Source organism: Pygoscelis adeliae, unplaced genomic scaffold (genome assembly GCF_000699105.1).
Source record: "Pygoscelis adeliae isolate BGI_AS28 unplaced genomic scaffold, ASM69910v1 Scaffold117, whole genome shotgun sequence".
NCBI classification, from domain to species: domain Eukaryota; kingdom Metazoa; phylum Chordata; class Aves; order Sphenisciformes; family Spheniscidae; genus Pygoscelis; species Pygoscelis adeliae.
This window is the reverse complement of record NW_008825270.1, coordinates 3892907-3902689: the sequence shown is the minus strand read 5'-3', so window position 1 is coordinate 3902689 and position 9783 is coordinate 3892907. Positions and strand designations below refer to the sequence as shown.

The window sequence follows — 9783 nt, the reverse complement described above, 5'->3', positions numbered from 1 at the left end:
GGGCTGTGCTTGGATGTGGATATGGAGAGGTTTGAGACAAAACCTCTTGTTTTCTGGAAGTAGAAATGCATTTTTGCCAACAGTCGTGTGAGTCTATGAGGATGCCATGACTGGCAAAAAACTCCGTAGCCCTCCTATAGCATTTGGGACATTACAGCATATGAGACATGGTTCCCCCACGTAGCCCAGCGAGCTTATTCGACATGAGGTGCAGTGCATGGGAGCCCCTTGCCGGGTGGCAGCACCACCGGCATGGGCGGGCAGGCGGCGAGGCCGCAGGCTGAGCCTACGTGAGTGTCAGTGGCATCCGAAGGAGGGGGCTGGGAGTGAGGAAACCGTCTCTGAGGTTCGTGAGGAACACGTGCCGGGGAGCTCCCTTCTGGCGCTGCATGGCCAAGGGGCTGCGGCGGAGTGGGGAGCTGCCGGCGGGTGGGTTGTGGCTGAGGTGGATTACCAGTTGTGTGGAGAAGAGAGGCCGGGGAGAGGGAGCTGAGGTGTGTGACAGGGCTTGGGGGGAGCTTGCTCAGCATCTGCTCATGCAATACCAGTGTAACGAGTCATTCGGCCGTCAGAATTACAACTCACCCTCCTCCTGACCGAAGCCAACAATTAAAACAAATGGCGAGGAGTGCAGTGGTTGCCAGGCCCGGCGTGGAGCTGCAAAGCCAAACCTCCATGCCTCCCCTTCAGCCCTCGTGGGGAAGCAGCACAGTGACCCACCACCCACTGCCAGCCCAGCCAGAGGCGCCTCTTGGCTCCCCTCAGGTGCCAGCCAAGGGCTTCACCCTGCAGTGGGGTCAGTGTCCTACGAGCGGCTGTGTGAAGGGAGGGATGGAGGGAGGAGGGGGCTGTCCACCCCGCAGGCATCGGCAGACACTCAGGGAAGGCTGATGCGTTGCCCGGATCCACCCCCAGTCCCGACACAGAAATGCCTGCCATGCGAACATAGGTGTCTCTTTGCAGGGGCAGGGCAAGAGGGTTGCACCCTTCGGTGCTTCAGTCTGGCAAGGTCAGCGCACCATGTGTTGGGGCCCAAAGGCACACATGCGCCACCGACCACATCTTCCGCACAATCACATCGTTCCCTTTCCTCCAGAAAGACCACCCAGGCCCCTGGCCAGGCAGGCTGCTCACTGGCCAAGGAGCGGCTGCAAGACCTGAGGGAGCAGAGCGGCTCCTGCAGCAGAGCAGCGGCTAGCCTGACCCGGCAGAGCTGCACGTGCCTCCCCAATGAGGCTTGCATGCTCCCATCCTTATCACTCCAAATTCGCGGTCCCTTTTCATTCGTGCTGCTCCAGCTCCGTATGCCGTCCCTGCCACCTCCGACCGCACAGTAGCGGCTCTCCCTCCTCTCAGTAACGCCTTTGCTCTCCTGCTGCCTTTATCCCAGCACCACGGCTGTGTCACTGACTCATGCCCACAAGTGAACCCACGCTCTCACTGGGTGCTGCGTGAGCACCTGCCGGCGCAGGGTCTCCCTGGCAGTGTGCCGGTGGCTGGCGAGGCATGCCGGGGCAGTGTGCGGTGGGCTGCCTAGGAATTACGTGTGGAACAGCAGAAAGCCACATTTTCACGGCACTGGTACCCGCAGTTGCCAACCACATCCGTGCAGAGAGAGAAAAGTGCATATGAGGGTGGGATATGTATCTGTCCAAGTGTGAACACACAGGACCTCAGCCAGAGGCTTACTCAGGAGAAGACAAGGACACTCAAGCATTTTCCCCCACCAAGACATTTCCCTATTACACAAACCTTGTTTAGCACTTGGTTAACATGCCAGCAAGGAAACCCTTTGCCCTAACCACAGCAAAGCCCCTCTCCGTAGGGTGTTATACACGTAAATGTAGGCCCCAGTGTATGGCTAAAACTATCCCAAAGTCCAAAGTCTTCAGTGTTACGTGCCTTGTGCCAGAACACAGGGCCAGCCTTACACAAGGGTGGTTGAGTCTATCTCTATATTATATCTTTATATCTATCGAAAACATAGAAATATATAAATATATAGGATTTTATTTATAGATATATAAGCATGTGATTTTAATCTTTTGTACTGTGTGTATATGTACTGGGATGTGCGTATATACAATATATAGACCATATGCATATGTACTGTATACATACACTAGCTTACATGCACACACATCATACGTGTCTCCAAGGGAGACAGGAATTGCATAGGCATTACTGCATTGAATACAATGGCTGGGGGAGCAACGTACCATTTCTCTGCTTTTAAGACCTCTTTCGACAGGGCTGAGAGGGGAATCTGCAAAAGCAGAGGCTGTTGCTGCTTATTTGCCAGCCGGCTGTCTAGGTTGTCTTACCCACTGGTCAAACAAACAGCAATCCTCATGAGATAAGAAAGAAAGGGGACCCCGAAGACCCTGCGGGCAACCTGGTTGAATTTGTGCTGTGAGAAAGAGATGGACCAAGCCTGAATCACGTCTGAGGAGTTGTATCAGCAAAAGCCCGACCAGGACGGGGGACATCGCCGCAGTCAGCTTGAGAACCAAGGCAGACGACACACTGGGACCCTGCCCACCGCATCCCCTCACAACCCCCCGTGGCTCCCGCGTGCTTTTGCTGGTATGGGAAGAGCTTTGGTCTCTTGTGAGGATTATCCCTGCTGAGTTCAGTCTTGTGGCCGGAGGGCCCGGACCCCTGTGGCCACTGGCGAGCCCTGCAGAAGGACATGTCTGCATGTGCTTCACGGATTTCTGCTTCACAGCAGGGTAAAAAAGGCAAGGAGCCTGAGCAAAAAGTGGGGAGGGGAAATTGGCAACCAAAAAGCCCACGGGCTAGAAATACAAACCCAAGGGTCTGGAGAAGTGTGCATTATTCACAGTCAGATGCCATAGCTAAGACGCCGGGGGAAGGAGAGAATAAAGAGCTCATTTGAGAAAAACTAAACCCTTCTCTCTTTGCAGCCAAAGCAGTTCAAGATGCTGTGAGCAACACGTTCAAAACAACCTCCTCTCGTTCGCTCAACGCAGCAGGAAAGGCATCGATTAAACCTGACGCATGGCAATCTCCAAGCCAAGGAGGCCTCCCTCTGTGCCACACCAAGCCCTCCCCATGCCTGCTGCTGCCCCCCGGCCTCGCTGCCCCCCGGCCGGGCCCTGGGGTTTGGCAAACAGAGCACAGAAATGCACCTGCTCCCGGGAAAGGCTGGGCAGGCGGGACGCTGGGAAGCCAGGGGCACTTTGCATTGGTATTCCTCCCTCCTCCCTATCTTGCTCGTGCCGGCAGTCACGTTTCCATCCAGACTATCCATGGGAGTAACAGCTACAGATCCGAGATAGGCGGGTAAACCTAGAGGGAAAGCTTGCAAAGCACCTGTGTGTGTCTAGGACAAAGGCCGGGTTTATTTTCTGGCTTGGGGGCAACAGGGAATTGTTTGTGTTGGGGGAGCTGGGCTGGGCCAAGCGCTCGTTTCCCCCCATCACCAATGCAAGTAGTCTCTGATCTTTCCCACCACGGGTATCCGCAACATTCCATGGCAGGGAATCATGCTTCCTACTGACACTGCTCACAGATGCACACAAAGTTATTTGCAAAAGAAACAAACGCTTTCCCTTTGCCAGCTGACTGCCTGGAGAAAAAAACACCACACGCTGCACGTTTCACTCTGTCATTAGGAAAAAGAGCAGCCAGTGAAAGATGTCACTGATGAGAGCGGGATTTGCAAACAAACCAAAGGAAAGGAGTGACAAATTAGAGGAATCTTTTCTTTACAAGCCTCTGGCAGCTCTTACCTCGCCGACAAGGCAAGGCACTATTTTCTCCCCAGTGGCAAAAGTAAAGAGGCTCAGAGCAGGAGTTGTAAACAGGCCTCTCAGGCGGCTCAGCACAAGCCCTGGGGGAGCGCTCCTGTCTGCAAAGGTGTCTGGAGACTGTCCGCAAGTGTCCCTTCCCTCCACAGAGGCCAGGCGCTTTGACCGGCCTCTCTGACAGAGCCATGTGCCGAGGAGCTTTCACTGTTGCAAACAGAAAGGCAGGTGGTTCCCCGCCCTCAAAGAGCTGTGGAGTTGAGCAAAGGAAAGAGAAAATTAAAAAAAAGGGAGGAAGGAAACTGTCTTTACAGCCTCTCCGTCAGCCACAGCAGCTTGCACCAAATATCTTTGTTACTTTTGCTTCTGCTGCCGCGTGCACACTCGACAAGGAAGACTCTCCTCCACCTGCCCATTCCCCTCTGGTGCGTCAGTTCTGGAGACTCCTTGTCTCCAACATCTATGTTCACCTTGCCCATCTCCGGGTCAGAGACTAACTAAGCAGCAACTCTTCTATTTTTTTAATCTTTTTTTTTCTTTTTACATCTCCTCAAATTTTAGCTAAGGAGGGAGCCTGCCATCTCCCCAGCAGGGAGCAGCTCTGTGAGCTTTGTGGCAGCACCCTGAGCACAGCTGACTCATCAGGCCTGGAGGGCTACAAGCACCTCGTATGGAGAGATCCCTATTTTATGGTCAGGCCAACAACTGCCCAAGTCTGCACAGCTGGCGGGGGGTTTCCAGTTTAATTTTGACTCCTCTAGATGAATGGGTCAATTCGATCACATCTTTTGTTGGGAAAGACAGGAAAAAATGCAAACAAAGCCACTTTTTTGCTTGCTAGGTGTTGCATATCGATGTCCTCGCGCTGCGACGGCGCAATGCCCTGACCTAGCTCGTGACATTTCTGTGAGGACCGCAGGGAGAAGCGCCCGGCGCCCGCACCCCTGCCAGCGGTTCGGCGGCAGGCGGGTGGCCCCAGGACAGGTGCCCCCCTCCTGCCCGACCCAGCCTGTGGGCTGCACACGCCATCTGAGGTAAGGCAGAGGGGACAGGGAGTAAGTGCTACGGAGGGTACGCCACCTGCCCAGCTCTCGCCGCTACGTTTGCGGGGTCTGCTCTACTCCCCTCGGACCATCTGGCCGAAGCGCCCCATTGTACAGCAAAGGGGGCAGAGTCAGGACGCAAGGATTGGCCACCGCTAGTGCTTTGGGCAGGCTCAGTCCCTCCTCAGTCCCATCGGAACGGAGGGGAAACTCTTCCAAAACTCTGACCTACACCGGTCTAGCTGTTCCCATGGGACATGAAAGCTGAGCCAGTACGTAGCAGCTTGGCTGCACGCCTCTGCCCGGCGCTGGCTGCGTAGTCCTGCTGAGGGCAAAGGGGTTAGTGGGAGGTGAGCGAGACCTAGGTAGAAGTGCGTATTTTCCCGGGGAAGACAGTGCGTGAACCCTGGCAGTGAAAGTGACTCCGAGAGAGATCGGTTCCAAACATGCTACATCTCCATTGAAAACAAACAAAAAAGTTTAAAAAATAAAATAATATTATATATATATTTATATAAATGAAAAGCTATCAACTAGCAGCAACGGTTCTAGAGATATCTTAGCACCAAGACCAAGGGCAGGGGTGTAACAGGAGAAAGGAAAGGTTCAGTGTTGCTGATACCACCATCATGTTTCCAAACAACACAGCTTGGCACAAAGCTCGTCCCTCTGGGAAGTGAGAACATGTCGGCTTGGACACCTTCTGGACAACAGGTTCTCACTCCCACGATGGTCTGGTCAGGTTGGTGCTGTCCATGCCACATCAGCGGGGCAAGGCACTAGCATCTGTGGAGTTTTTGCACCTTTTTCGTTTGCGGTTTTGTTTTTGTTTTTTTTTTTTTTGGTTGGTTTTTTTTTTTGCTTTTCTAACCTGAAGTGATACTGTGTGAATGCCTGGAGCTCATTTACTTTAAAAGAATAAAACAAAGAAGAACCCCAAGCCCACAGAACAATCCTTTGTGATGGAAGGTGCAAGTCCCCCATTCACATTTCAGCTGGACTTCGCATCCCTTCAAGAAAGGAAGAAATATTTCGCAGGAAGAAGCAGAGCATCCCTTCTTCCTGCTGTCATCAGTCTGCTGTGCTGTGGAACATGTTACCTTGGTCACAAGAGAATACGTGAACCTTTGTAGGACATCATCACATGAATATAATCCAAGATAATCTTGCATTGATAGCTCCTGCCACCAAACCGCAGCAGGTTTTTCTTTCAGTCATTCCAAACAAAACAAAACAAAACAAAACAAAACAAAACAACCCACAACAATCTAGGATTATAAAGACATAGTATAAATAATGTAAATTAGAATATAATTTTTTAAGCCTTTGAATCTCCGCCCAGAGATGGCTCTTGACTCATTGGCTGTCTAGCTTCCACAGCAGCCCTGGTTTTGAATGAATAGTTGTATATATATATATTTTTATCTCCTACAATATAAAAATATAAATGCAAAAATTTCCCCCTGCCTTCTCTATTTTGTTATTTTATAGTTTGCACATGACATCATGTTATAATATATGTATGATAGACTGGTACTACGGTTATCATAAAAGGAGCTGAAAGCCAAGAATTACTCTACAGCCCAAAAGTAGGGAGAACTGAGAAAGGGGCATCACAGTTTAGTGGAGGCATTTGTTTCTAAATCAGAAGAAAAACCCAAAACCATGCCCCCAGCCTTCCCCTCCTGCCAGTAATCTCTGTGAGTGAAGAAAGTTCCCACTCGAGCGAAGAGAACTGGGTGGAGCTGGAGAGCCAGGGGCAACATAAACGCACGGGATGCTCTGTCGGAAATCAGAAATCTGACGGTCATCAACAAAAGGCTCAAATGGCTCAATAACTGGACTGAACAACGGAAAGAGAGGCAGAGATTAAAACTGAGGGGAAAAAACCCAAACAACCAATCCCAAAACAAAACAACACAAAAACCAACCCAACAAACCGACAACACACATACAAAGGAAACCACTGGGAGGATGAGGCTGACAAAGACCCGTCGTCTAGCTTATAGATCATTAGGTTTGAACATGTAGAGTATGGCCCCAGCACATGCTTCTAAAGAATGAAATGTTGCCACCTACACTGCAGCTGCCATGGTTGGAGACACCAGTAAATGTCTAAACATTGTCTCAATCTTTAAAATTCTGCTTAGCTTCTATCAGACGCACATCGTCTTAACTTTTAAATTTTCAGTGTGGGTTTTTCCTTAATATATATAATATATATATTTTATATAATATATCAAAGTTTAGAGTATAGATTAAAAAAATTATTCAACAGCTTTCTGATCTGAGGCATTCCTTCCTAAATATCGGGGTAAAACTCAGAGCCATGGTCCATGCTCTGCAACATCGGCTTCTGATCAAGAGACGACATCCTGCTCAGCATTTCGGCTGACAGTGCGTAACTATTGCCCGACTTCTCCTCGAACCAACTATCTAGCGCCCTTTTGCAATCGAAGTTGGCAATGGGCGGCCCGTTAACGGCAATCATCAAAAGATCACTGAGCTGCTCCAGCGTGAGCCGAGAGCGGTTGTTTTTGCGCACTCTCTGCAGGGCGCTGCGCCCCTTCTCACAGCAGGCCGATGAGGTGGGAAGGACTTTGAGGATCTGAACTATTTTATTTAGGAGGGGGAATCTCTGTTTGTATTTACAAATGTGACTGAGCAAGTCTTTAAAACCGTTTTTGGTATAATAATCCACCTTGAGTTCTCGCCACTCCATCAGCAGACTCCCTCGGGTGTCCATCCCCTCTCTGCAAACCTCTCTGGAAAATGATGGGACCGTCTCCAGGTGTTCAAATATTTGTACCATATCCTCCTTCCCATAGCTCATGAGCTCATCAGTGCTTCTGGGCCAAGCTGCGAGGTCAAATACCTGACAGGCCTTCACAAATGTCCGGCTACGGGAATCGAACCTTTGGGCTAGGATCACCTGGGTCTTCTGGCAGATCTTTTCTCTGATCGACTGGAATTTGGCTTCAGCCACCCGTAGGTTTTTCACAGCAATGCCATTAAAGCTTTCACGGAAGTTTTCCTCAAATTCCTGCAAGTACTCCCCAGGTGAGTCTGCTAGCCGGCTGATCTCCTGGATGGCCTCCTCTATTTTATCGTCCACCTGCGACACAAGAAGGTACTCCCCTTGGAAGACGTAGGCGAGGCGTGAAAGCACAGCAATCACATCCAGTAGGAAGTAGATGAGTTTAATCGACTGGTAGTCCATCAGGAACTGCAGGAGGGCCAAGGCAATGGCGGAAGCGTCGGCCCTTTGGGTCTGGCCGCTGACGTCTTTGAGATGGGCCACAACCTCAAGGTAATCCTTGATTAGAGCGTTGAGCACATTCTGCTCCCCAATGATCCACTTCACTGCTCGAATGTCCCCCAAGAACTCGGTCTCCTCGCACAGAGTGGCAGCAGTGACCCTCAACTCGCACATGAGTCGGGGAGAGTAACGATAGAAACTGAGCAGTTGCTTCAAATTGTTTTCTAGCTCCTCCAGGCACGGCAGTTCCTTCCCGCTGATTGCATCCAAAATTTCCAAGTGGGGCCTGTGCACCATAAAGGGCAGGCAGAGAAGCCAGGGCAAGGTCTTTCTGATTGTCATGAACAAGTTGGCTCTCAGGCTGGCTGTAATGTTAGCACCATCGACTCCCAAGCCAATAGTCGGCTTCTCATCCTGCAATCGTATTCCCAGGCTGGAAAAAGCCCTGTCTAATGCTTGGAGGTAACTGTCTGTTGTAGAAAAGCCCAGTTCCTGAAGAGACAGGAATTCAGTTGCCGGAGGCCCATCACTGCTCGTGTACTGTACATAAACCGCAACTGTGTCTGCAAGCAAGTCATCGCTCTGCCCGTCCAGAATGATGCTGAGGAAAGGAGACTGTCGGATGCGTTCAACCAGGTCCTCTCGAAGAGCCCGGGCGATATGGTGGATTAAGATTTGGCAGTCTCCCTCATTCATGTATTGATCCACCACCTTGAGTTCACACTTTCTCAGTAGTTCTGCCAGAGGCCGAAAGTCATAATAGGGCCTGCCCTCCAGGGCCAAGTGGTAGGCTGTATTGAAGAGCAGGGTCATATTTCGGCACATCTCTTCTGTCTTCTCTGGGTGCATCCTGAGCTTGTAAAGCTGCAGGCACTTCTTGTGGAGGTTGCTCTGGCTGTGAAGCTTTATTGTGTGTATCTTGAACTGCTTTGAGCCAATGATGAAGGCTGAAGTCCGAGAGGATTGCACTGTGTACTGCCTACAGACATGGCACCACATTTCATTCAATGTCGGGGAGTACCGCAGAAACCAAAACTTTTTAAGCCACTCTTGCTTGAACCGCCGTATCCTCCGGCCTGTTGCAGAAGACATCTTGGAAGGCTCGTCTGTAGCAGCAATCATGTCATTGGAAACCGATTCATCAGCAGAATCCACCTCTTGGTCATCATCCTCCATGATGGTGGGAACAGAAATGATGCTTTCTGAAGCTGTAAGAAAAAAAAAAAAAAGGAAAAAAATATGGTATTTACAAAGTTGCTGAGCTAAAGAAGCATCCTACTGGTGACAGTAGAGCATTGCCTGATGAGCTGGCCACAACCTGCCCTCTCCTGCCCACAATGCAGTATGGGTAGAATTTCAGTCATGGCTTTGAAGGGAAAATAAATCAATGTTTCTGCATATGAACTGCATATGAACTTTGTCTCCAATGCCATAATGGACAGCAAGAAAGGACACTATACCCTGGCCACTTGCACAATACATGATGTGACCCAAATATTCCCTTTGGTGAAGGCTCCTAGCTGCTTGACAGCATGTTCCTGGAGGAAATGAAATGTATCTTCAGAAAGGGACACATGGTTGTGCTAAGTGGAGGAAACAGAGAGGGCTTTCCAACAAGGGACACAGCGGGACGTCATTTCATACACAAAGAACACACATTTCATTGTTACCACAGAGTCATTCAGACTTTCTTGGTAGCGTGTGAGGCACT

At 50.4% G+C, this 9783-nt stretch overlaps 1 protein-coding gene across 1 annotated transcript in view; it reads right to left on the bottom strand.

Annotated features, from left to right (window-relative positions):
- Positions 1–7115: 7115 nt before the first annotated feature.
- The window catches only part of PRDM11 (PR domain containing 11), a 28310-nt gene continuing 25642 nt past the window's right edge, over positions 7116–9783 (bottom strand). The window contains exon 7 of the mRNA XM_009329692.1: positions 7116–9280. Coding sequence (XP_009327967.1) covers positions 7116–9280 — 2165 coding nt within the window. The remainder of the gene's footprint in view (positions 9281–9783) is intronic.